The following is a 27,810-nucleotide window of genomic DNA, read 5'->3' on the forward strand; positions in this document are numbered from 1 at the left end:
CCTTTGTTTTATTGTATACTTCCACATAAAAAAAAAAACAAAAATCCCAACAATTCTATACAACAAAGAAAAAAATTTAATTCCTAATAAATAAATCTCCCCAAATTCATCAATATCATTGCAATGTTTTGAATATTCCATATTCCACCACAAAAGTCCGAACACTTTTTGTACACATCGTAAAAAAAACATGCTTATATTTTTTAATTCCATTATCCATTTCCTCTAAAAATCTAAACAATCAAAATTTGCTCTTAATATCGAAAAGTGGGAAAGTGGCCTGTCTGGCATCCGTACGCATCAGTCTGCTTCGAAACTTCGTCGGGTTTAGTGTCGTGTCTATTCATCCAAATAACCGCCTCTTGTATATTGTAATTTCCAATTCCCCAAAAAATCGCAAAAAAAGTTCAACATCAAAAACACCTTCTTTCTCTCTCTCTCTCTCTCACACACTCTCTCTTTCGACTGTCTGAAAATAGTTTCATTTCTCACAGAAAATATAAACAAACGAAATTTTTTTTTTCGAGTAAATAGCTGCGTTTTCGAAAACGTATTGTCTGTATAAGAAGTTAAAAAACCAGTTGAATTTTGCCGTTTCTAACGTTGAATAAGTTTTCGAAAACTCATTGTAATAATGATAATTGCGGTCTGAAAAAGAGAACCAATCGGTTAATATCTGAATCGGTTGATCAACACGACCGGCGCACCGTGCAACACGACTACGACGGCGTACTAAATGAGAATTTATTGAGAATTTATTTATATCATCGAAATGATGCGCTAAGCTTTTTTATTTTTCTTCGAAAGTGGTCAAATGATTAACACGTTTAAACAATTTTCTCTTTTAATTTTGTGAACAGCAGGAATACAGAACGTTGTTCATTCTGCTGCTGGAGCAGTTCGGTCTCGTTTCTTTTTTTACCTAATTAATTTTGTAAGAAAAAAATATAAAATTTTCATATCCTTGATTAAACTACTCTATCCTATTCAATAAAACACCAGTTTTTACTGTTTTTTGTAAGTCGAAAACCCCATTTTTGAAAAATCACTTTCCCTTAAATTACTGTGTGTAGTGACTTTGGAAATTTTCGTGTCTAAAAATTTGTGAAAAAAAAAAAATGGAAAGTACTTGCTATTCGATTATATAAAATTAGCTCTCTGTCTGTCCTTTGCGAGTGTGTGCAAAAGCAATTCAAACAAAAAAAAGAAGAAAGTGTTTTTTTAGTGTTCGAGTGTTTTTGAGTTTTCGAAAATTCACAAAAAATTCATACTATTTGGAGAGGAATGAAGATATTTTTCTTTTTTTTTTTTGTTGTTTTTGAAAAATATGTATTCTCCTCTGGCTACTTACAATGTTTGATCTTGTGTTAAGAGGTGCTGTTGTGGTGAATTATGTTGATGGATTGTTTTAAATTTAGGTCATTGTTTTTAATTTTGTTCTTAAATATAAACTTTTTTTGTGTACAAAGAGTTTGCTCTTGCTATTGCGTTGGAATATTTGCGGCAGCGGTGATTACGAACACAACAAAACGAGGACGGAGCGGCGGCGGTTTTTCGAAAATATCTTTACTCGATATCGCCACTCGAATAATTTTTGAGATATAGAAGAGGTAAGGTGGAATGTTGTTTATAGATTTTATTTGAATTCTTTGGAATACCGAGTTTGTTGATGAAACACTAAAATAGATAAATAATTAAAACTTTTGTTTATAATAGTTCATCACGTAATAATATAAATGCAGAAGAGATATAGGTATAGAAAAAAAAAATTGCGTGAGAGTGCGTTATTTCGGAGAAGGAGGCAACTTGAAGATGAGCGAAAAAAAAGCGAAAGTTGTTTTGTTAAAGATTCAATTCGAATACACGCGGTGTTGAAGCTATCCATGCCTTCATTTATATGTATCTTTTATTTGTAATAAAAGATAAAAATATAAGAATGAATTCTATTTTGTATCAAAGCATTTCAAGACTCTGTGAGACATATACAAAATGGTATTCGATGAAAGCTATAAATTGGTACCAGTAGCAAGGCGACTAGAAGAAAAGATATTCATCTTTTTTTTCACTTTCTCCATCCATAAAGAAAATCAGTAATTTCAAATGCATTGTAAACATTTTTTTTTGTGGTGTTGTTGATAGACTTTAACAAAAAAAAAGAAAAAATTGTATTTTTGCAATAATGTGGGCGTGGAATTTTCATTTTTTTTTTGTTTTGTTTCTAATTTGGAACATGGAATTCTTTTAATTTTGAGAAGTGTTGACAGGTCTATTGAGTTAAATTCTAAATATTACAAAACTTTATATTATTATGATTAACGATATGAGATAGATTCTTAAGTTGTTTTCTTTTTGAAATTTTTAAAATTGTATAATGAAGGCTTTGATGGTTAGTAAATTAGAGTGTTTTGTGAAAGTATTTTGGTGAATGAAATAATTAGATTAAATTGGTAATATTTCATTTAAATTATTTCTTTTTTGTGCTTCTTATTTTTGAAATTAAAATCAATAATATTCTTAATTTTTTTCAAACTCATCGGGTTTTGTTAATATTAACCATTCTCCAAGATTTAAATAGTGTTTTGATATTTGTTATTTCTTGAGTTACAAGCTCCAATCTTTGAGGTTCTAAAATTCTATGAACCTCTTAAGCAGTTTGAGGGAGTTTGTGCAGTTTTTACCCACAATTTTTGTTTTCCTAGGAAGAAACTTTTTAATTTTAATAATACAGTATACTGTACTGTTTTTATTTTTTTATCTGTATTTTCTAAGGGGAAACCGATGAAGTTATGAATACCAGAATTATGCGCGTCAAAGCTATGAAAAACCGAAGTTATGAAAGACCGAAGTTATGAAAATCGGAAATTGTGAAAAAATAGAGCAATGAACACCAAAGTTATGAAACATGGTTTTTAAGGTTGGCAACCATTGAGAGGGCAACCATATACGGGGGGATGTACCAAAATTCTAGAGCATGCAGGTTGAGTCAATACAAGAAAAAAATTATATGGGATGGGGGAATACCGTGCTTTGACTTGAATTTTTGTTAGTCCCTTAACAGATATTAATAAACATGAATTTGAAATTGGTTGTTCAAACATTTTAATCAAAAAATTTACACTACTTTAATCGATTCAATTAATAGTAGAGAACTTTCTAATAATTTTGAGCTTAAAGCCTGGTACACAGATCCGAGCTAAATTTTAGGTCCCATACAAATTATCGATAAGATGCTCTGATATATTTAAGCTCGGCTAATTTTTTTCGACAATTTGTATGGGAGCTAGTTTAAATCATGAATGCCCTAGGTATGGCATTTTGTAGTTTTTTTTGTTTGTTTTTTAACATACAAAAAAGAATGTCGAATGATATGGAAATGGAGCCATGAGATTTTAAGTGTGATTCCGAAGTAAGATCCAAATTTCTATGAAGTGGAATTTGACCGAATTTTATAAGTCTTTTCAGTCAGATTTGGGACAATTTAAAACTGCCATATGAAATCGTTTGCTAATTTCATACAACCGTCATATGCAAGCAGATAATTTTATTACTAAGCCCTGATTTTTCAATCGTCAGTTAGACTATCAGGAGATAAAATTTTTATTCCTAGGAATTCCTAGGAATAAGCTCTTTCTGAGGTTTATCTGACTATTGAAAAATTGGCCCTAAGAGAAATAAGATCCAGCCTAACTTACACCTTAGTCTGTTGAAAAAAATGTTAGTAAAGGAGAGATTCTAGGTATCAGGAAGAAAACATAAATGCTATAATTCTTCTTATTTGTATATTATATTTTTTTAAATTATTTTGCGGCCAATACAAATTTAGATCTCGTTGTTTTGGCCCCAATTGACCACTGAGTTTGACATGTCTGCCTTAAGTAGTGGATTCAGGCTTTCATCTGAGTATCGGCCGATCACAAAGTTTGTCTGATCGCAAAAAAGTTTGTAGTGTTACCCAATTACCTTCAAACAAATTATTTCTTAAGAACATAATAATAAACGATTTAGTTAAACCCGTATGATACTTCTTTACAAATACACATAAGAGTGAAATTTTAATTGAGAGTGAATACATTAAACATTAAAAAAAAAAACCGAAGGGCTAAAAGAGAAAATAATTTATTTTTTTTTAGTAATATTTCAGTTGTTTCTTTTATTTCTAGCTTGAAACTTGACAAATCAATTGAATTGGTTTTTATGAAAAAGTCAATTTTTTCAGACGAAAAAAATTTATAAAACCGACTTATCTCCTTTAAAAAAAAAAAACGGTTCAATAGAAGTCTGTTTATTTAGACTTCCTTCGTCAGTGAGACTATCAGAAAAATAAATGTCAATACAAAAAAAAATTTTAATTCCTAGGCATAAGCTCTAACTGAGGTTTATCTGACTATTGAAAAATTGGCCTTTAAGGAAAAAAACATGATTTACATGATTATTTTTTTCTTTTTAAATAAATTGATTTTAAAAAACAAATAAACTGAAAAAAGGAAACATTTTGAAAAAAATTTTCTATTATTGAAACTGAATTTTGAACAACAAAGTTTCAGACTTCGAATATCAACCAGCACGCACAATTTTTTAAATATTAAGGGTCAGCAATAGTCAAACAAAATCCAACTTGCTTCATTAAAAAAAATTAGTTACGCATACGCCACAGTGACCCTTTATGTTTGTTGTTTGTTCCTAAGAATTGAGTATTCTATAGCAGATTAAATAATTAAAGCATTTGAACTTGTTAGGTACATAGTTACAAAACCAAAAATATTTTTGGTTCTACTAACCCCAAGACATACAATGACACATTAGAAGGGTTTTTTAATTGTGTTCTAGAAAATATAGGATTTATTTGGAAAAATCGTTTTCAGAACCAAAGTATAACTAAGGTATTTAGCAGATTGATTGATAAGAATCGAAATAACATCAATAAATGATTCGGTAATCACAACAAAAACAGTTAAAATATATTTTTTTTGTATGACAAACAAAATCCCCTGTTGACGTGTCCAAATTTATAACACTTTGACAATTTAAGCATCTGAATTGACGTTCTAAGATTTAAAATTAACTTTTTTAACATACACAGAGAAAAATATGACCCGCTTAAAACTAACAGATTGCCATATTGTTTTACCTTCCATACATTTCATAAGGAAATCTTATTAAAATCAACGATTAATAAGGTTTTTTTAAGGAGATTTCTTATTATTTTTATAGAGAAAATCTTATTAAAATTTGACTTAAAAATTGATTTTTTTTGCAACTTAGCACTAGAACAAAAATCGCGATCAATATTTTCATGGCAGGTTGGTTCAGGTGGTAAGGTGGGCGACTAATGATTTGAAGTCTCCAGTTCGATTCCCAGCCTGGTCATCTTTTTTTTTATTTTTTTGCAGATTTTAAAACAATAAGGAAAAGCCGATTGTTTTAATAAGGTTTCCTTCTTGGATGAAAACCATAGAGAAATCTTATTGTTTTTGTTCTATTTTATGTGGTCTATTTTTCTCTGTGTACAAATTTGCAGCCTATTATAGCGGTTTCGGTCTCACGTATGTAAGAAAAAAAAAAAAAAATTAAAATGTAACTTATGTTGTTTTAACAACGAACTCGATTCAAATTATGATGAAAATAAAAAGAAATGTTCACGAATTTGTTAGCAATCTTTGCATGCTACCGGAAAAGGATCTTTGCGGTTAATTTCGTTCGAACTCTTGATACTATGAGATAAAACTGTACCAATAACATTTTTTTAGCGAAAAATTTAAAATTTAATGGGCACCAAGTCATAATCTTAGTTCCGATCTGTAAAGCTAAAATAATACAGAAAAGAAAAAGTATGTTTTCGAGATATGATTTTTTTTCCAAGCATACTAATTACATTCAAGCTCCATCTAGATAGATAAGCAAAATATTATATGAAGAAAAATGTTATAACAAAATTGGTTAAACAACTAAAAAAAAAAACAGTAGACTTTGAGAGTCCTTGATAACGAAGTGCGGATCAAAGAAAAACTATTTTAATATTTGTGTGTTTTTTTTTACACAAATGGTGGATAACAGAAATATAAATTATGATTACATGTTTTAGATATTTAATTTAAAAAGAGGATCCAACCAGACTTAAAAACTTAAAACTTTGTTTATTTAAGAGATTTTTTTATATTTCTTTGAGTAAAAAAAAAAAACGATTTTTTAAAAATGTGTTGACTCATTTTGCTTTAACTTCTAAGGTTGCTCTCATTTGCTACGTTTTGCTACTGTCTTTGTGTAAGGAATATAAAGCCATGAAAAGATCAATTTATTTATTTACATTTTCTGTCTGTTTTTCATTCATCAACAATTAAAAAAAAAAATAATAAATTAATCTTTCTTTACAGACAATTTGAATGTTAAACGAATTCCATCTAATAAATAATTCAACATGGAGAACGAAAAACCTCGCTCAACACCTGGCAGTCAAAGATCTTCCTTTACAAAAGATAAACCTTCTACAACGCCAAAACCTGACCCAGAACCTTCCGAAGCTATGCAAAGGCTTATGGGCTTTGAAGATCGCAAATCAACATTTTATAAAACTCTCGAAGAAGCCTTAGTATTAGATTACAATAAAATAAAAGAAGACGTCGAAAATGACAGAATTCCAGCCCATTTGCCAAAATATCCACTCAAAGAAGGTGAAAACCCAACAGTCGAAGAGAAAACCAATTATTATTTTAATATTCTGAAAAACGAATGCCACGAATATATTGAACCATTACACGAAGACATAGGTCTATCGATTACAGCAGCTCTCGAAACATCGAATGCTTTTAATCAATTGAATAAAATGCACGATTTATTGGACAACATCTGTGATATGTTAGATCAGAATTTTAAAATGCAACTTTATATGCATGAATTGAAGGATCTAACTGACAATATTGACAAAAAAGTATGTTTTTTGTTTAAAATTTTAGTTGAAAATTCGATTAATTCTCTTGTTTTTTTAAAGGATCAAAGTGAAAACGATGATCTTGAACTCTCTGAACCCGAATCTGAGCTTGAAGCCAATATTTCTTTACTAAGTTCCATTTTGGAATCAGCCAAAAGTATGTCAACGAAAAGGACCACATCCAATCAACGGTAGCTTTCAAAAACTTAAAGATCGTTAATGAATTTTAAGAAACTAAAGAGAGTAAGATCTATTAAACCTTTTACATTCTAGAGCCCGTGAAAGAAGTAAATCCGTGTTCGTACCGGGTGCTAATCAGCCCACGGAAAAAGACCCCAAACCTCCACCCGTAAGACGTCAAAGTGCTTTTACAGAAGGTAAATCGAAAGTCTCTAAGTGGACCAAAGTTAAAGCTGCCTTTAAATGGGAAAAAGCAAATGTACCCGCCCTAAACGAATGCAAAAGTTCAGATTCTGGAATTGGACTTCTTCCGATAAATCATGAAGTTGCTAGATATTTGCGAGTTCCATCGGTACCCTGCGGTGGAAGTTCAGCTGATAGTATCCTCAGTTCATCGTCTGGACATCTTCTAAGTGAGACTGGAACACCGGGTACAATTAGTTCAGCTAGTTCTGTGGATGATATCGAACGTGCTATTCAGACGACGAGTAAGTATAGCATTCAAATTAATGTAATCATAATTATTTTGAATTATAAGTTTGTCGATATGTGAAAAATATCCAATGCACTCGTGCATTTTGCAATAATAATTTTTTTGGGATTTTTTTTTTTGGTTCTTTTGTAATTTTTATGAGAGAAGGAAATTCACGAAATATTTTTAAAATGAACGCAATTTATTTAGGTAAACAGGGAAAAATTCAAAAAAATATATTAAATACTCGTATTTTTAGAATTTTTGTTGATTGAATTGTTTTGTTATTTGCGTGTGCTAAAAGCTGAAGCGTGCAATTTTATTGTAAAAATTAAACAAAAACTCTAAATAATGAGGAGGTATTTTTTTTTTGTAAATACGCGAGTAAATAAAAATGTATTTTTATTATTTTCCAAAAGATCTATGTATTATTATTTTTCTTTTGTACAAAAACATATTTTTTCTTTATTTCGATAAACAAATATTATTTTTTTATTGGAAAATAAAATAAATGACCAAGGTGTTTATTACCTGCGAGTTTAAATCCATAAAAAAAGTACTTTTATGTTTTTGAAAATTTTGTTGGAATTGGTTGTATTTTATGCAGCTAATTCAAGTATAAAAAACTTTCACCACTCTCGATTACAACAACAATTTTTAAGGACCGTTTACTGTCATTCCGTATAAAAGCGCACATAGAGGTATTTTAATTACCAATTTTATTTTTTCATTTTTTTTATTTTATAACACGCAAATTACAAAAATCAGTTGTCTTTTCTACAAAAAAAAACAAATTTTTAGGAAAATTTTTTTTTTTACAAAATACATTTTTTTTTTGAAAAAAAAATTTTTTTTCGTGATTTTTTTTTTTTTTTTTTTTTTTGAAAAAAAAAAATTTTTTAAATATTTTTAAATGCCCAATATACAAAATTATTTGATTACGAGAGAAAATATTGAGATTATAATTTTTTTAATACTAATTACGCAAATATATTAAAATTTTCTATGTGCTGAAAATTCGCGCATCTGCGCTATTTGAAGAATTTGTTAGCTTAGGCCTCTAAGTTTTCTTATTAATAACAAACATTGCGGGATCTAACAGGATCCGTAACCAAATATCTTATTATACAAAAAATTCTTAAAAAAAAAAATTTATTTTGGACACTTTTTGACGATCACCAAAAAAATATTAAAATAAAACACATTTCATAAAATAAATTGTTTTTGAATAGTCACATACCTGTATTTTCAGAATCCATCACTATTTTCACCAGAAAAAAATTAATCACTTAAGTATTAATAAAAAGCTAACAATTTCTCAAGACCGCACAAATCAGTCACGTGCCACGAAAATTCAATGATGAAGTTCAGACAATTTTTTTTTTATTTCTAGCAATTGGAGAAGTGTGGGGTTTCAGCCTATTGTTTGTTGGGGTGTCTCCTACTTGTGTAACTCAATAGAAACGGCTATTTGTTTAATTTAATATTTTGACTTTTGGCCGCGTAGTTCACGCAAATACCTCTATGTGAAGCGTTCAATTAGAAATTTAGAATATTTCCAAAAATTAAACAAAATGTTTAATCTTCTTTCGCAACCGAAACATTTTTTTTCATTTTCAGACCTAGAATTTGAAGTCTGGAACGCCTAAAACATTTATTAGTTTCCCAAAAGATCTCAGTGTAGACTAGACATAGGTGAAAAATTAAATAATTTTTCTCCGCAAAAACCATTCATCGACGAATAGCAAAGTGCACGAATGTAAAATTCTTTAACCCAAATCTATTTTAGATGTTTAAATATTTATGAGGGTAAATGTCGGTGCTCAAATTATTTCCTATGCGTATTTCCTCCATGTGTTGAAACTTAACGAAAGGGGTGATATGACCACCATTCTTACCTACTTAAAGTTCTCGCGGAATCAAAATTCCACATGAAATTTTAATGTTGGGAGATTTGAAGATTCAACATTTTGTAGTTGCCCAAGATTAGCTCAGTACTCCATTAATATCAGATCAATGCACTATATTCTTGTCAGTTTTAAGATATTTCAAATAACTGTTATTGCTTTGCATTTAGTCCTTATATTTTCCCTTAAAAGAACAGCAAAGTGAATTCAATTTTGAAATTCAAACGGGCACTGGGGTGTATGAGTAATATTTTTTTGTTAAACCATTTTTCTTTGGTTTTGTAAAACCATTTTTACATATGAAGTTATTGTCCTTGTGGACTTTTCAGGGAAAAGGCAGCTGTACAAGATGGTGAGAAAAGGGTTTAAGGCGTAGAGGCTTTTAGAATAATTTAATATAAAAAATTGTTGAAAGTCTATATTTGTAACATTAAATTTATTTATTTTTCAAGGACGTGATTCATCGAAAAGCGACTCCAAATGTGAATTCCGAGTTACAGTCGAAAGTGATAACCATCGCAGTCATTCCATTGATGGAGAACTTGGATCACTTTATAACAGACAAGTAATTCAATTTCTTTAATGTTAAGTTTTGTTTTAAATAATTTGAATTCTTCTTAAATCTAGGAAATTAAAGATTCTTCACCTTTTCAAATTAAACACCAAAGAAATATAAGTGAAAGCTCAGATCACAAAAATAGTCCAACAACAAGTCAAAGTTCTTTGGATCGACTTGTTGATGTGGTAAAGAAACCTGCAAAATCATCCTCCCTCAAAGGCATGCGTAAAAGTAAAATTGTACCCGATTTCGAAGCACTTCCTGAAGATGTTATCGTTGATATAACCAGCAGGCCAAAACGGGAGAAAACCCTACCGAGTCCGTTAAATTTGAATTTGAGACATGTAAGTTAAGGTAGAAGTCTTAAATATACTTTTTTTTTAAACTTTATTGTAATTTTTAAGGACTTAAGTGAATCAGATTGTGCGGATTATTCCCAATCTCCTAGTGGGACAGCTAAAAGTCCTTGGGAGAAAACGAAAAGCCGAAAATTTCAATCGCCAGGAAATTCTTCGGTTCCCAGCAGTCCATCACGACACTCTGAATTCTTCCCAGAATTTGGTAAGTTAATCTCTGATTTCTTCATTTAATGTTATTTATTTTTATATAAAATTTAATTAAAGAAAGTGAAGACCTATCGAGTGGTGATTTCTCCGAACCGACTACTCCGCATAACAAGCTATTTTCAAGTAATAGTATGAACATGCAACAGGAGGAGATAAATCAACGCTATATCATCCTCAGGGAAAGACTTAAAATGGAATTCGATACTAAACGACAAGAATGGGATAAAATTCGAAACATGTACAGCAACAATCCGAAGACCTCTGGTTTCTATAAAATATAATTTGAATATTTTTGAAGAATTTGTATCAACTTTTGTCTTTGGCTTTTAGCTTATTATACAATTGGAAAAGATGATCCACCACAACAACAGCAGCAGCAACAACAAGCGAAACTTGTCTCAACCAAAGCACTTGAAGAGAATTTGACTCCAGATTTTAAAAAGAAACTTCACAAGTGGAGGGTGAAGAAACAAATTTCGCTTCATGGAAATGCATGTAAAGAAGCACAAATTTCACCAACCAAAGATTCTGAATGTAAAAAAATTGATTGGAACTTATGGAGAACGGGACAAATTAAGCTAGAGGGCCAAGGACTAAGTCCATTGCCAGATCAGAAAGATCTTCCAGAGGATTTCCAAAAAAAACTTGGTAAGAATTTTAGATGAATTTTAGAAGAAAGAAGATTTCGAGGAATTTTTCGTAACCGCGATTATAACAAAACTCAATACTTGTTGTAAAACTCGACATTTAAAAACATTTTAATATAATGTAACATTGCCTGCTCGCGTACCGAAAAACACACTTTCTTAAGTAAGTCTTATACGCAGTTTTTCAGAATAAGATTATACTGGAGTCAAGGATATCCTGAGCTAAGTCCTCAAACATGTTTTTCAATTGCAATCCCGGGGCTAACTCAGATTTAGCTAAAGAATTGTATTTGACTTTTAGCAATCGAAAGATCAGTGAATCCTGCAATGATAAAATGCAGAGATCAGAAATAAATCTCAACCTTTTGAAAGGTTCCTTAATAACTCTTATTTGTCGCCATTTTCAATAAAGGTCATAAAATAACCTTTATTTTTAAAAAAGAAAAATTTCGGTCAAGGTCTGAGAGAAACCTTTTTGTATTTTCTTATGTTTCGGTCAACCAGTGAGATTTATCGCTGAGAGACATGAAAGTGGTGCCATATGAAAGCTTATATTCTCAGCTACCCGATAGTGGTATAATCGGGTTTTGGATTTTTTTTTCAAAATTCCGAGAAAATCGCGTTTGAAAGTTGGGGTAAAATTTTTTTTCGAAAAATCCTCGAATCTTTGAACGCTCCTAGAAGCTAAACCGCTTGAGAGCAATTTTTGGGAGTGATGCCAAATGATAGCTTGAGTCATGGGCCTACGTTTTGCACATTGTCAGATTTTTAAAAAATCATCTTCCATGTTAAACCGCCACATCATGCCTATTTTTTAAGTTCTCCCGGTTTGAGAACGCGTACACCTACAGGGATGGGAGTTGTACCATTGGTAGAGTTGGTAGAGTCCCCGCTACCTTTTGGCGACTGAAGTTATACTTGTCACTCAGTATATTAAATGAATATTTACGTTATTGTTTTTGTTTTTTGTGGCAACTTCCCACATGCAACTTGCCACATGCATTTTGCCACATGCATTTTGCCACATGCAACTTGCCACATGCATTTTGCCACATGCAACTTGCCACATGATTCATGCCACATGCATTTTGCGACATGAAACATGCCACTTGCCACGTGTTGTGTGTGTACTGTGGCGTCCTGCATTTTTAAATACTAAAGTACTACCAACTCTAAAGGTGAAACGACAGCCCTGCTGCCCAATTGTCTCGGAGATGGTGATCGCGTCATAATCCCTTTGACATTCTTGTCAAAAAACAAATTTTCATACCCACCGTCCCATAAGAAGTATAACTTCAAAAATAAAAAATAAATCTCAACCGATAACCTTTATTTTTGATTTTTAAAAATAAATCTGAAAACTTAACCGAAACTATTTAAAGTAATGTGGTAACTCTCAGAGAGAAACCAATTGAAAATAAAAGTTGACTGTTATTTCTGGTCTCTGATAAAATGTCTTCGAGTAAGAAATTTGTTTTGCCAGGGTTAACTTATACAGATTTAACTGAAACAGGCCGAGGCAACCGAAATTATTATTTTTCTTAAAGGTTTTAAGTTAAAGTTAAAGTTAATTAAAGTTAAGTTAAGTTGCTATACTGATAAAAAACCCACCCTCAATAGTTTTGCAATTTTGTATACAACTTTCATATATACATCAAGCTATACAGAGTTCGCCTTTCGAGTAAGTATTAGTTGAAAAGTTCATACTTAGACCCATTTTAATTCATTATTATTATTATATCATGAAATTCATGATATTGGTTTCAAGTCTTACCGGTTATTATTTTCTAATTTAAAATGATAGAGATTACTCAGCAAACCCAAGTAGTTTTATTTTTAGCTACAGGGGCGACACATTTTCTATTATTTTGAAAAAAATTAGTTGGTCACTGAGGTGTATGAGTAACATTTAGTTTTTTACAAATTAATTTTAAAATTTTTTTTTTATTATTTAATAACTTTTAAGAGAGATGTTCTGCTCATGTTGTGGGTAGGTGTTGAAGTTTTCAAAATACTCTATGTGCTCATAAAAGTGTAGGACACACTTCTACTTCGCAATTAAAACTTTTAGTTAAATTGAAACTCACTTTTTTATTTGCTTCAATAGCTTTTAATTTTCAAGCTGTAATTTTTGTTTTAATATTTAAAAAGGCCTACAATAGCATAGCTACAGATTCCGTAATTCAAAGAAACTTGAGGACTTTTCACAGATTGTAAAGCACCTCATGCAAACCTCCCTACTAACAATTTTGCTTCTATAATGCTTTACAGAAGCAACAATTGCATCTGTAAAGCTTTATAGAACCAAAATTGTTTGTCGGGATGTAAACAAAAAATCAGCCTGTTTCTAATTTTTTTTTTCTTGACTTTTGTTCGTCTATTTTAACTGGGTTAGCACGCGTTGTTACTTTTGAAATAAAAGTTTTCTATTTGTATCGTTGAAAGCGATTTTTATACATATGAGCAAGCGAATGAAGCGATGGAAAGCGATTGCCATTACTATGTGGTCTTCAAGCTATTATTTGACGTTTCAAACTATTTTGCAAAACTTTCATGCCTATTACCGATGTCGTGTTGTTTTTTCGACAGCTCTCGTTACCTTTGTCGTGTCGTTTTTCAAACGGCATTCCATAACTTTTTCGACGCTACAAATCTGTAGTAGATTTTTAAACGTCAAAAAGGAATAGGTATCTGTCAAACTCTAACGAAATTGAAAAAAAAAAAAATGCAGAATATTGTTTAACAAGAGAGACGGACTAATGTAGAAATGTTTTATTGGACAGTAAATTAGTGACAGTGACAGAATTACTTTAGAAAGAAGATCGTGTATATTAAATGATTCTAAATAGTGAATTTATTTATCTTCCAGTAGAGATTTGCATTTACATTCATATTTTCATACATTCAGGAATAATGTTTGTTTAAATGTTTATTTATATCGGTCTTAAAAATATTTAATGTTTGTATACTTATTAAAATAGTGTTTTGCCAGAATCTCATTCCATTCAATTTTCATGTGGATTTATCCATTTAAAAATTTAAATTTTTTCATCAGCTCGACAAGCGTCTGCGACCGATTTCGGTTTGTGAATTTCAGGAAATGTTATTAGCAAACATTTTATTGGGAAAAATTTTTAACGAGAGGTACTGTCGTTTTTCTTATTAGCCATCGTTTATTTTCGAATAATGCAAAATGAAAAAAAAAAAATGACGTTTGTTCACGTTATTTTTTTAATAAAAAGAGCCGTTTTTTAAAAATAGTTTTTTATAAAAATAAAACAAACATTTTTCCAAAAAACAAATAAAAACGTAATATTAATCGGCATATAAAAACAAAAGGTCACGAAGATAGAAATAATTTATAAAAACAAAGTTTGAATAAAGTTCATCGATCCGTTTTCAAAAAATTGATTTTTCAAAACAATTTTTTTTTTAAATTATTCTTTATAACGTTTTTGTAATAAATTTTCGTTGAAATCGGTTAAGTGGTTCACGTTCGTACTAAGCCTTTCGACTCGGGTTAAAATATTTTTACGAATTCCGCTTTACCAGACATATCTCAAACATTGGTTGTCTGGATTTGGAAATGTCATAACGTGAATTTGCTTTGCAAGTTTTAAATCTTTAAGTTAATTTTTTTACATTTGTTTCCAAATAAAAGCCCATTCATACTATGATATTATTTTTGCACTTTCCTAAACTTTTTATAAGACTAGGAATAGATATTTCTTTTGAGATTTTTTAAAAATAACTTTGGAATAAACTTAATTTCAGAACAATGGAATAAAATAAAAAGCTCAGGACCCACTCATAGTGGTCATGATTTTGCAAGACGTTCAACAAAAGGTGAGGTACCCAAAAAGGCCCACGATGATGATAAGCAAAAGTCAGATAAAGAAAAGCCTAAAACAAACGAAAGAGATAAGCTTGAAAGGTAACATTCAATATTATTTTATTGTAAACTCAATGAAAACTATTCCATTTATCCAGGCTCTCAAAATTAAAAGCAATCGTTGCTGATCCTCGAGCAAAGGAAATTGAAGTCAAAACGACAGCTGGTGTTATGAAATTTGAAGGAATCTCAAGAAAGTTCACACGGAAACTCTACGAATGGGAGAAGGCTCGAGGAATTGGACCGGAATCATCAACATTTGCACTTTTGCATCCTGGCTACTGTCCAATTGATGTTGGAAAAATTCCAAAAGAATGCAAAAAGAGTAAGAGTTTTCATTTGAAGTATAAAAACTTGAATTTACTACAACGCCATCTATTCCTTATTTAGATGAAAATTCACCAACTTTAAGTAGATCACTGTCACTTGACAGTGTTGCTCCTTGTGCTCCACTGCCAACGATATCACATCAAACCTCAAGTCTTTCGTTAAATGATGTTAATGATTTGAATGAAGCTGAAAGTACTGACGCTGAGCTGAGAGCTGATTGTGATTTGAAGCAGACAGGAGATTATGAGCCAGAAGCTGTAATGGTTGAAGTCGAAGATGATTATGTTGAAACAGCATGTCCTTTAGTTGCAATGTTGCCAATGGTGGAACATCAGACACCTGTTTATAAATATGCAGAAGTTACTTGCAGTGATTTTTGGTAACCTTATAATTTTTGTTTTCTAAAAGAAATCATTTCTTATAACAATTTTAAATGATATTTCAGTAAATCCCGTAGCGTACAAAGCTTTGAATCCCATCACAGCAGCGAAGGAGATAAGATAAAAACTCTCAACTACATAAATGATTTGTGGCTTCAATTGGAAAGTAGAAATGAGTTTAGCGATGAGAATCTGAAATATTTTCAAACTGTGTTTGCAACAATGCGAGGTTCATTTTCAGATTTTGAAAGTAACTTGAATAGTAGTGGAGCTAAAAGGTCTTTTATCAAAGCTAAGGAATTGGTTGAGGATCTTTACAAAATCGTAAATATTTACTATAAGAGGACTATAATGGTTTATTTCTTATCTTTATTTTCTTTTTTTTATGTAGAATAATTTATTACTACAAGATGAAGCTTGCTGCCAAGAACTCATAGACGAACGACAGATGATTTTTAGAAATAAACTGGATGATCTGCATACGACACTTAACGAAGTTCGGCAGTTTATTGGTATGAAAAAAAAAAAATAATTAAATTTACTTTTTCTTTTTCACCGCCACCTTAATGTTGTTTTTGCAATCATACTTAGTATTCGATCTATATATATTGAATAATAAATGACGAACAAAAGAACCCCCACCTTAATTTTGAATAAATATGCAAGAAACACTATAGAATAACTTTTTCGGATCATTACAGAAGTTTAAGCCCAATGAGTTAAATCATTAAAAAAAATCTTTTGCTATAGGAAATTTTTGAAAAAATATTATTACTCAAAGAAACATTCAAAATCTTTCGATTTCTCAAGATCATGTATGTACATCGAATAATAACACTGTGATAGTTCAAAAAACCGACAGAGGGCTCTCATGTCTACTAAAGATAATTCGAGTATGCTGAACACAATGGCGTACTCAGTTTTTCTGGATTAGGTCAAATAAGAAAGATTTTTGCGTTTGAAATTTTGTTTGCACATGCCAAAAATGAGGGTATAAAACACCATATATTTTCCAATTCTTGATTTTTTATCGATGTAAAATGATGGAAAATCTATTTTTTGGAAGGATTATACGTAAAAGAAGTTATTTGAAAAAAAAAAATCTGTCGAATGACATTTTAAATCATTATTTTATGGCAAAAAGCGTCGACTTTTTTTTCCCTTTTATTAAATTTTTTAACTATAAAGGTACAAATTTATACCTACGAAAATTCAAAAATTTTTTTGTACACACATTTTATGTGTTAGTACTCTGGAATATTATACATATGTAGATGTAGATATTTAATTACAAAATCAGGCATGGTATCAATATTTTTATTTAATTTTTTTTTAAGTTCAAAAACAATTTTTTTTTTCTTAAGGTTCAATCCTTTGGGATTCACTCTTTCGCAAAAAAATACTCTTGAATATCCAACTTTCATTATAAAAAAGAATAAGTTAAAAACTTTAACTATCTCACTGTTAAAAGTGCAACTTACTTTTAACATAAACTGTAATGATTTGTTGAAAAATCACAAAAGTTGCCGTAACTTTTTCGGAGTTTCAAAAAAACTTGCTCATACTTTCAGACATGGCCGATCCTACCAAAAGCCCCTTTTTTCATATTGCAAGTTTTGCCAGTTTTATTTTTTGTCATACAACATAGTAAGAAAACGATTTTGCCCCCACTTCCCCTACATATGTATTGCATTAAAACATTTTGTAATTTTTTTATTTTATAAACTAAAAATTTGAGAAAAAAATATGGTGTTACTTCTACTTTTTTACTCTTAAGCTTAACCAATATTGTAGGTAGGTTCTACCTATTCGTATTTGTAAACAAAGCCATATTCTATCTCGAAACACAAGATCAAATCGTTGCCACCGAGTGCTGCATTTTAATTTAAGCAAAACGAAAAATACAAGAAAAATTGAAGAAAAATCGACGTTTTTTTACCATAAAATAATGATTTCAAATGTCATTCGACAGATTTTTTTTTCGATAACTTCTTTTACGAATAATACTTCTCAAAAAATAGATTTTCCGTCATTTTACATCGATAAAAAATTAAAAATTGGAAAATATATGGTGTGTTTTATACCCTCATTTTTGGCATGTGCAAACAAAATTTCAAACGCAAAAATCTTTCTTATTTGACCTAATCCAGAAAAACTGAGTACGCCATCGTGTTCAGCATACTCGAATTATATTTAGTAGACATGAGAGCCCTATGTCGGAAAAAAAAGTTCCATTTTCGAACACAGTGTAATTATGCTTGGAGAACAACGACAAAACTTGATAAAATCATATCCCGAAAAACTATCCATAAACATTTTCTAAGACATGATTTTTGAGATCTATGGGTTAAAATCTATACGAAAAGTATAACGGCACTTTTGGCCGTGTCCTGTGTTGTTCAATGTTCAAAAATTTCGATTTTTCACATATATAACTTTATAACGATTAAAGCTCTGGAAAATTATTGAATGCAGAACTTGTAGATCATATAATTCTGTACAAAAATAATTGGGACAATTTTGTTTCTCAGAATGATTGTTAAGAAATATTTTTCTACGAAGAAAAATAAATTTTTTCTCGTGAGATCGACAGGTAGTTATCCACTAAAAACAAAAAAACTATTAAGTCAATAATAACGTTTATTTTTTTTTGCTTGAAACTCTTAAATGGCAAAGTAATCAAAAACTACTTTATGCTTACCTTATATATTTTAATATAACCTACATACATAAAATGTTTGGACACTTTTTACATATGAGAGACCAGTTTTAAATCGCATCTTTAAAATTTTAAGAAAATTTAAGCGTTGAAAATATATTTTTTTCCCCATAAATCTCTTATTATTACTATTAAAATGCTAAAGCCATTTTAGTAATTTACTAAGTTAAACATCAGTCTTCTTTTTGACTTAGTAGCTTAAGCCATTTAAGACTTTAGCTTTTTACTGAAACGTTTAAAATTTTGCGCATTTTTTTTTTTTAAATTCGTCAGAAGTCAAAATTGATTTCTTTTTATATGTATTTGCTGTTATTATGAAGTTAGGAATAAGGGCTCATTTAAGTTTTCCTTTTGTATGCTTACATTTTATCAAACCAACCAAATATATCAATTTTTTCTGAAAAAAAGGTTAAAAATGATGCTAATCTAAAATCCAAAACAGCTTACTGACAAAAGAGACGAAATCCTACAGAAATAATTTTACCCAAAGAGGCTGCAAAAGTACCACAGTTAAACAAGTTACGTTGATAAAAATTCATCGCTAAATTAAAAACAAATGTGAAATTGCTTTCATGCGATAAACCTGACTCCCTAAAATAACTGCCTTAAAGAAAAGGGCAAGAAAAATCTAACGAAAAATTTTTTTTCATGTTTCGACCTTGCACCTGCCAGTCGAAAACTTTCTTGCAATCTTACTTTCACCCTAACTTTTCATGTTTCTTCAAACAAAACTCTACTTTAAATCAGAATAAATTGAGAAGAGTATTCGAATCCCGACAAAAGAAATTCCCTTTTCGTGTTTCTTCTTTCTTAAAAGTCAGCATTTTTTTAAAAAGACGGATTTCTAAAAATTTTATGGAGAAGCTTTCTTCTTAAAATGAAAGCTCATGACGTTTGCGAACTTTGTTAATGTACTTGAGCTAAGTTCTGATCCTATTATTTCTTAACTGCTCAGACTCAAGATCTGGAGACTATAAGGTTTTAGTAGCTTTTATACTTTGCGGAGGTTTTTTCTTTCATCAAGGTTTTTTACCATCTAGGAACTGAACTTAATGTACTCTGCTTTCTAATTTTTTCTTCCAAGTTACCAAAAACAAACATGGCTACTATTTCGATCATGTCTTTAATTTTTCATACGATACGTGGGCATATATTAACGTTATAGTTTCTACTTTAACCATTATTTTATAATGCGCTCGCTTTAATTTTCTAAGTGAGCAACTTATTATCAAAGATTTTCTTTCTATCACAAAACCATACTAAGCAACAGCTCACGGGTCGTTTGAACGCGACACTACTCGAAGTGTCTTGCACTCCATATGTTTTGATGCAGAAATGTTCCTTGGGGTCTAAATAGTAAGAAAAAAGCTTTTTTTTATCTACATCTTGAAAAAAATCTTATAAAAGAATAATAAAACACTTGTTATTTTAAAGATTCACAATGATGTTGATAAATTTTATTTTAATAAAAATGAGTCGACGCGTTTCGTCTTATGAAGACATCATCAGGAACTGACATTACTTATACGTTTACATATAAAAAAGAGTTACAAAGGTTAAATACATAATAAGAGTTAACAAACAAACAGTGATGACTAGAGAAATTTTTAAAGCTTATAATTTTATATTTAAAAGTGGACTATTATTAGTTAAATCAATTTGATTATTAAGGAGTTTTTGTCCCTGTAATTTGAGTTTATTTATTTCAAAAATTTCAAATTTATCTAAAACCCTTCCGGAACTTAGGTTGTGAAGAAGTTCAATGTTTTCAATTGAACACGAATGACCAGAACAACGGAGATGCTGCGACAGGCCAGAAGAAGGATCCGAATAAGAAACTGCTCTTACATGTTCGTTGAACCTTTTTTCCAAATTTCTCGCGGTTTTTCCAATGTAAACGTGCAGTGATTGTGACGGAGTTTACATTGGAAAAACCGCGAGAAATTTGGAAAACATTGAACTTCTTCACAACCTAAGTTCCGGAAGGGTTTTAGATAAATTTGAAATTTTTGAAATAAATAAACTCAAATTACAGGGACAAAAACTCCTTAATAATCAAATTGATTTAACTAATAATAGTCCACTTTTAAATATAAAATTATAAGCTTTAAAAATTTCTCTAGTCATCACTGTTTGTTTGTTAATAGTAGGGGAGCCCGAGATGCTAAATTTGCAGTTACTCGAGCGCCATGGGGACCTATTGGATTGCGAATATTAGGTTCTAAAACTAAAAAAAGTATATGGAAGTTTTCCATTTAAGTGGGGATAAGAGCTTATAAACACGTTAAGAAAATGTAAAAAAAAACTGCCACATTGAAATACTCGAGCGCGTCAGATATTAATAGGGTATACTCGCATTGACTTTGTGATAACCGATAAATATTAATCTGACGATAAGACAGTGGTGGGTGGCTACAAAAAGCGGTAGAAAAAATTTAAAAAAAAAGTTATTCGAGCGTGTCAGATTTTGAGAGGGTACGTTCAGTGAACTCCTAATAGTGTTCAATTTGAATAACTGACGATTTGGACGTGGCCTACACTTATAAATCATTTTTGAAAATGTAAAAAAATATTGTTAACTTAAGTTACTCGAGCGCGTCAGATTTTTCTACTGTAGGTTCAGCTCGATGTTGGAGTCACCCTAAATGATAATCTGACAATTATGTTACGGTGTATTGCTAATCTGACAATTTAAAAAAAATTAGACAGTTTTTGAATAAAACAATATTTTTCGTTTCTTCTGGTTATTACCTACTGGATGTAATACAAAATTTACATTATATACATATTATATACAAAGGTCAATCAATAATAATATTCATAATAACTGGATTCGTCTTCCAGGTTGGTTTCCACTTGTTCAACTTTGTCGTCATCTCGTGTTTCTTGATAATCTTTCTTTCGTATGATATTATATTATTAAAAAGTAAACATACCTAAAGTCATAAGTTTTGCTCGTCTGGTCTTTAACGAAAGAAAAAATACCCCAAATCTAAGAACATTACGTAATGACCAGACGATCAGAGCTTCTATATTTATTAAAAATGGGGCTTTTGCTATAAAGTTAAGAATGTCACGTTATACCTTGATACAAAAATTTGAGTGTTGGACAGGACTGGATATTCTCCGATAGTAAATTCCATATTAAACGTCTTTTGGGGCTTTGATACGTTATTTTTTATCCAATTTAATGAATTCTTTAGATTTTTTTAAGTCAATCCGTATCCACATAATAAGTGTAAATAATAAGACAAAAAAAATTAAGATATTTCGACAAAAACGTTAAAAACTCAGCAACTCGAACCAAAAAATTGTATTTTTTTACTGTACTACGTGCATGCTTTATCGATAATTTTGGCTATATTGCCCCATGAAAACCGTCAGATTATATGTTTTTCGTGTTCCTGATAAAATTCCCTTCAGAATAAAAAAAAAGTTAATCGCGCTCGAGTATTTCGAGGTGACGTTTTTTTTTTACAACTTTGTGCCTCTCCCATTTTCTTATGCCACGCTCAAATTGTCAGATTATTGAAATATACACTTTTCTAGATGAACTTAACCTACCGTTTCTTAATCTGACGCGCTCGAGTATTTCCGAGGATCGATTTTTTTTTACTAATCTGACGGGCTGCCTACAACGCAGACCACTGTATCAAGCTTTTATATTTGGTAGGAGTACATTACTGAGTACAAGCTTTCTCCCCATATGATTTTCTGACGCGCTCGAGTAACGCGCGAAATCCCTTCCTGGGCTCCCCTACTATAACTCTTATTATGTATTTAACCTTTGTAACTCTTTTTTATATGTAAACGTATAAGTAATGTCAGTTCCTGATGATGTCTTCATAAGACGAAACGCGTCGACTCATTTTTATTAAAATAAAATTTATCAACATCATTGTGAATCTTTAAAATAACAAGTGTTTTATTATTCTTTTATAATGTCATCAAGATTTCACCAAGTGCCAACCAAAGACTCTATAGAGTCAATCAAAAATCTTATGTTCTTTTGGGTTTCATGGCAAATCGCAAAAAATTTTTGCATTCCTTTAAGTTTTTTGGTAAGTTTATGAGTAAGAAAATTTTTGACTAACCAAAAAACTTAAAGGAATGCAAAAATTTTTTGCGATTTGCCATGAAACCCAAACGAACATAAGATTTTTTTTCATAGAGAATATTCACCAAACATGTTGAATTGATTTTAAGATTTCTCGGAGAAGAAAAGCGATATCGAAATGATTCAAACGGATTTCGAAAGAAAAAACTTTAAGAAACCGCTACAAATGTAATTAAAAAAATTATCACGCAAGATGACATAACCTCAAAAACTGTTAAAAAAAGGGTATTTTTGATTTTCTAACGGTAATATCTCAAAAACTTGATGTGATGGAATTTTTTTGACTTCACATTCGAGTTCAGCATACGAAAAACCATTAGAAAAGTATACCCTGACTTCTATAAAAAAAAACTTTTTGATTAGTGAAATCGAATTGGGCAGAAAAAATGAACGGACTTAGATTCGAATATCTGAATATCTAAAAATGCCACTAATTTGATTGAAATGCGGTTAAAAATATATTTTTTCTAAAAATAGAGCCATTATTTGAGTTTCTACCATTATTATTAACAGAGTTATTGACAAAAACGTGTGAAAAAGTACGTAAAAGTACGTTTTTTCATAACTTATTAAGCTCATAAAAAACGAATAGCTCGATAGAAAATTTTAAAAAAGCTTTTTTCTTACTATTTAGACCCCAAGAAATATTTCTGCATCAAAACATATGGAGTGCAAGACACTTCGAGTAGCGTCACGTTCAAACGGCCCGTGAGCTATCTTTGCTAGAGCTTTTGTCCCGATTAATAAAGCAAAATTTTTTTGGCAAATTTAACCCCGAGCAAAAATAGAACTCCGTGAAACCACCGCGAAACACCGCCTTACTGCTATATTTTAAATTATAAAATCAATTTCCATTTTTACTCCAGACCCTGTTTTCAGAACCTTAAATATGTTTAACCATATTAAAACTAAAACATTTTGATTTATATTTCAGAAACTGAACGAAACAACCCCCAATCTATACCAGACATCAATGTTACCTACGATGATGGAATCGAAGATGACCGCTTTAGTGTATCTTCAACACTAGCCAATACAGCAATGGCCTTAGCAGCAGCTGCTTTTTCAACAACTATAGATGCCTCCGATGATATTGCATCACCAATTCCTGAAACTCCCGATTTGGAAGCGGTTAGAAAAGTTCCCAATCGAAATGGTAGCACAAAAAAGAAATTACGTCTTCGAAAAATGGGCTCAAGACAAAATAGCAAAACGGAGAGCGATAGTACTGATGGTGAAGGTGGAAGTGTTATTGAAACTCCAAGAAGAGTTAAACGAAAACCAAGTAGTCGTTTGAAACAGCAGAAATCTTTTGACGAAGATAGAAAATCAGCTGAAGAAAATAAAGCACAAGATGATTCGAATGCTGGTGAAGATATTGTCTATGTTTTGAAAGTTAAACCAGGTCAACCGATTGAACAACAAGAAATCTGCCAAGATAAAAGTTCTAAACTTTTGATATCACCTACTGAATCTTGTGTTCAACTGATTCATAATCCACAGCCAGAAGTTATTTCAACAACAACAAGTAAATCGAATGTTTTTGTCAAGACCAAACGAAAAGTCTTCACAACTGTTGAAGACCCTGGTTCGGCTGATAAACTAACCGCAGTCGCTACAGAATTGACCGAAAATGTTCAAAAACCTGAGGTAACGCCTATTGTAACACAATTACCAAGTAACGCTTCTTTGGAAAACTATTCTGTGAAACCATCAATTTCTCCAGGAATCCAAAACATGATTACCAAGCTTTCGGAAAGTATGACTTTGGAGAAAATTGTCAGCTCATCAAATCGAAGAAGATCGGATGCTTTTCAAAGCCAACATGGTCATATTTATAAGTCTTTAAGTGCAAGCAGCATTTTTACAGATCTACCAGATGATGTTCAAATTAAACCCGAAACCAACTTGACTGCAAAGTCTTTAAGCTTTTCTAACCTCAAAAAAGGTTGGGAATTCTACCAGACTACGAACCAAGCCTCGCATCCTCTCAAGACTCGGATGCCTTTGGCAAACGATAGCTTTAGATTGTTGAAGAAGATTAATCCAACTCGGAATTCAAGGGGTTCACAAAGTCCCAGCCAAGTCACCGAAAGACGTGAGCATCTTTTCCGAAAGAATAGATCGGGAAGTCCCGTGGTGAGACTTAGTGCAAAGGGAAAACGTCTTGAATCCAAATTAGCAAAATGCGTTACGACATCCGAAGTACCAGGGTATCCATTATCTCCAGATAAATCTGACAATACTATTCCGAGAATCACAAGAAAACTAGAAAATAAATCCCTAACTCCGACAGGAAAGAGCTCGAGTTTCTTCCAAGAAACAGTTCCTGCGCCATCTGCATCAGAACCTTCCACACCGATGATCGAAATTGTAGAAAAACCACGAACTCCACTTTCAGAACGAGCTATAAGATTACAAAAGGCAAAAGAAGAATTTCTTAAAAGTGGCGCCCTGCCAAAGACCGTCACAATGCGTCGGGAGGAAGTCGTCGATGGACAGCGAACTCGAGAAAAAACCGAAAACCGACGCAGTCATCAGAGTATGTGCAGCGATGTGAGTGCTAGTGGGTTGGATGAAATGATCTTTCTTAAAAGCGTTAGTGTGGGAGCACTTCCAGCTGATTCTGATTGTTCGAATCAAGGTGATGGTTATGATTCTTTACCACGTTCGGTAAGTCGTTCGGCTAAACTTACAAGTAAGCTGGGATTTGCAACTTTAGCATCGAAGTTGCGAAAAGTTAAACTGCGTAGAGGAAGTAAGGACAACACAACACAACCGCCACCTATTAAGGAGAATACTTTGTCAATTTTATGCAGACAAAGTCTATTTGTGGATCTTAATCCAGTAACGCAACAGAATCTTATGAAATCTCAAAGCTCACAAGCTGCCATTGGTGGAATGAGAGCTAAACTGGAATCACCGAATGCTGAATCAGATAATTTGAATAAATCTAAAAGTGAACATTTTTTTCCTCATAGGCAAAAAGAAAGTTGCGTTTAAATGAGATTTATTGAAAAATATATAAATATTTATAACATAAACTATTATAATGATAAGGTTTGATATTGTAACTAATTTTTATTTTTGATTATTGTGTAAATAATAAAACCAAGCCAAATATTTTAATTCGTCAAACTTTTTAGTTCAAAAAGACTATGTAATAAATCAAACAGGTACGGTACACCATGGGCGTAGCTAGAGATTTCATCTAGGGTGGGCCAGATGTTATCATCGACCTGAAGCCATAACCATGAGTGTGCAATTTTTTTTTTACTAGGTCTATATAAGGCAAGTATTGGTTTCGTGTCGAAAAAAAAAATTTGAGGTGTTAATCAAAACCAACATTACGATGGTGGAGAATTAAGAAAAAGTGGATCTAGGAATTCTGTCCGTGCGTCTGTACGTCCATCTGTACACATTTCCACAGCCATAAACCAGTGGACTGATTTTTTTCAAATTTGGTACAGATGATTTTTATAGAATTCTGAAAGTTGTTTTTTTTTTGTTCTTTTTCTACCTTAATTAGAAAGTGTACCCCCATACAAATTCTTAAAGCTATACCAAATAACTTGAAAACGGCTCTAACGATTTTGATTAAACTTTGCAGGCGTAAAACTGCATTTTTAGTTTTTCTCAAAAAAGTCTAATAACAAAAAAAATTATTTAACAAAACTTTACCCTGAATGTCGGCTCTTCCCCAACATCAACAAAATTTCTTTGAAATTTAAATCTGTAAACCAACATAAGTGTTAGTTTACAGCAACTACGTGACACAGTCGTGCATTTTATTTACTTTGCGCCTTTAATTGGCAAATAATTCGCCACTCTCTGTTGTTTTTAATAACTTAAAATTTGCCAAAAGTTTATTTTTAATAATATATTCGATCGGTAAATGTGTTTTTCAAAATAATAGTGGTGTAACAAATTTTTTTTTTTGAAAAATGTGTGTTTTTTGCTCAATGGTATCGTATTTTGTTATTATCTTTCAATATAAAAAGTTACTGGTTTTTCTTTTTATATTGTGTAGTGTAATATGGTATTCCGTTTTTTAAAAGCTTGATATATCGAAATGCAATTGGATGGAGTTACATCACTTTTATTTTGAGCTACACAAAAAAGTTTAAGGTGCTCTTGAAACTTAAGCCAGAAGTGTAGGTACACATAAAAATAAAAATTTGTAAATAAAGGTTGTTGTAAGCGGGTGACTATGTGACTCTAAGGCCGTATGTTAAATATTTAGCAGAGGATACATTTTTGACATTTGAATGTCTGGTGAATAAAAAATTATCTTTGGCTTAATTTTTAGTTTGATATTATGTATTATTTTCAGTTTGAAAAAAATACACAAAAAATTCTGTAAAAAATTTATTCTATGAAAATAAAAATTTAACCGGCTCCTACAGCAGGATAAATTTTTGACAACTGAAATTATCCTTTCACCTCAAAAGTGTCAAAAATATATTATCGGCTTAGTATTTAACCCGATTCACACACGGTCTAAGGCCGTGTGTGAACTGCGTTAAATAGTTAATACCGTGTAAAATTTTTGACACTATTGAGGTTAATAAAAAAAATTTCAGCTGTATGGATTATTTTTTAGAATTTTGTCTGCCTTTCCTTTCCTTTTTCCTACTCCTTTTTAATAAAAAAAAAAACAAAACAAAAGCATCTGCAAAAAAAATTTAACTCAAATTTAACCCAATACATTTTTAACAGCTGAACATTTTTTTTTTAGTGTCAAAAATTGTACATGCTGTTAACTATTTAACGCAATTCACACACGGCCTAAATTGAAAAAGCTAATTATTGAATCCGACCTTTTAGACTGCTCATATAAACGGGGTATTTATATGTACATATCGCTGACTAAGAAAAATATACATAAACACAAGGCTGGTTCAAAAAAATCAATTTTTTTTTGATTTTATACTCCGATAGATTGCCAAACATCTCTAGAATATACTCACCAAATATGAAATCTTTGTATTAATGGAAAGGTCCTTCGCTTCGCAATTTTCCATTTTTTATATTATCCTTTTACTAAAAACAATCATGATTTTATAAATCGGCTTTTTAGCAGGTTTCTTTACATATTCTTGTATGAAATTGAACG

At 31.1% G+C, this 27,810-nt stretch overlaps 1 protein-coding gene across 3 annotated transcripts; it reads left to right on the forward strand.

The window, feature by feature from the left end:
• The first annotated feature begins 326 nt into the window (after nt 1-326).
• LOC129914407 (uncharacterized) lies at nt 327-25,823 on the forward strand. 3 transcript variants are annotated; one of them, XM_055993650.1, is made up of 16 exons: nt 327-1,017; nt 1,470-1,610; nt 6,372-6,925; nt 6,986-7,116; nt 7,199-7,593; nt 9,937-10,049; nt 10,112-10,387; nt 10,448-10,604; nt 10,667-10,873; nt 10,940-11,257; nt 15,031-15,190; nt 15,247-15,473; nt 15,539-15,857; nt 15,924-16,182; nt 16,250-16,370; nt 23,629-25,823. In XM_055993650.1, exons 3-16 carry the CDS (start codon nt 6,416-6,418, stop codon nt 25,695-25,697), a joined length of 5,262 nt encoding a protein of 1,753 aa, XP_055849625.1. In that variant the 5' UTR covers nt 327-1,017; nt 1,470-1,610; nt 6,372-6,415; the 3' UTR covers nt 25,698-25,823. The 3 variants fall into 3 exon arrangements, with proteins under 3 accessions (XP_055849625.1, XP_055849624.1, XP_055849626.1); XM_055993649.1 differs by having other exon boundaries at nt 327-1,610; XM_055993651.1 differs by lacking the exons at nt 327-1,017; nt 1,470-1,610 and adding an exon at nt 6,290-6,311.
• Nucleotides 25,824-27,810: the final 1,987 nt, after the last annotated feature.

This window comes from Episyrphus balteatus, chromosome 3 (genome assembly GCF_945859705.1).
Source record: "Episyrphus balteatus chromosome 3, idEpiBalt1.1, whole genome shotgun sequence".
Classification (NCBI taxonomy): domain Eukaryota; kingdom Metazoa; phylum Arthropoda; class Insecta; order Diptera; family Syrphidae; genus Episyrphus; species Episyrphus balteatus.

Bases quoted from the DNA above. Each gene is read 5' to 3' on its own strand.
- LOC129914407 (XM_055993649.1), top strand. From the start codon at position 6,416: ATGGAGAACGAAAAACCTCGCTCAACACCTGGCAGTCAAAGATCTTCC. The intron at 7,117-7,198 runs GTAGCTTTCAAA...TTTACATTCTAG, and splicing joins AGGACCACATCCAATCAACG to AGCCCGTGAAAGAAGTAAAT. The intron at 16,371-23,628 runs GTATGAAAAAAA...TTTATATTTCAG, and splicing joins CGAAGTTCGGCAGTTTATTG to AAACTGAACGAAACAACCCC.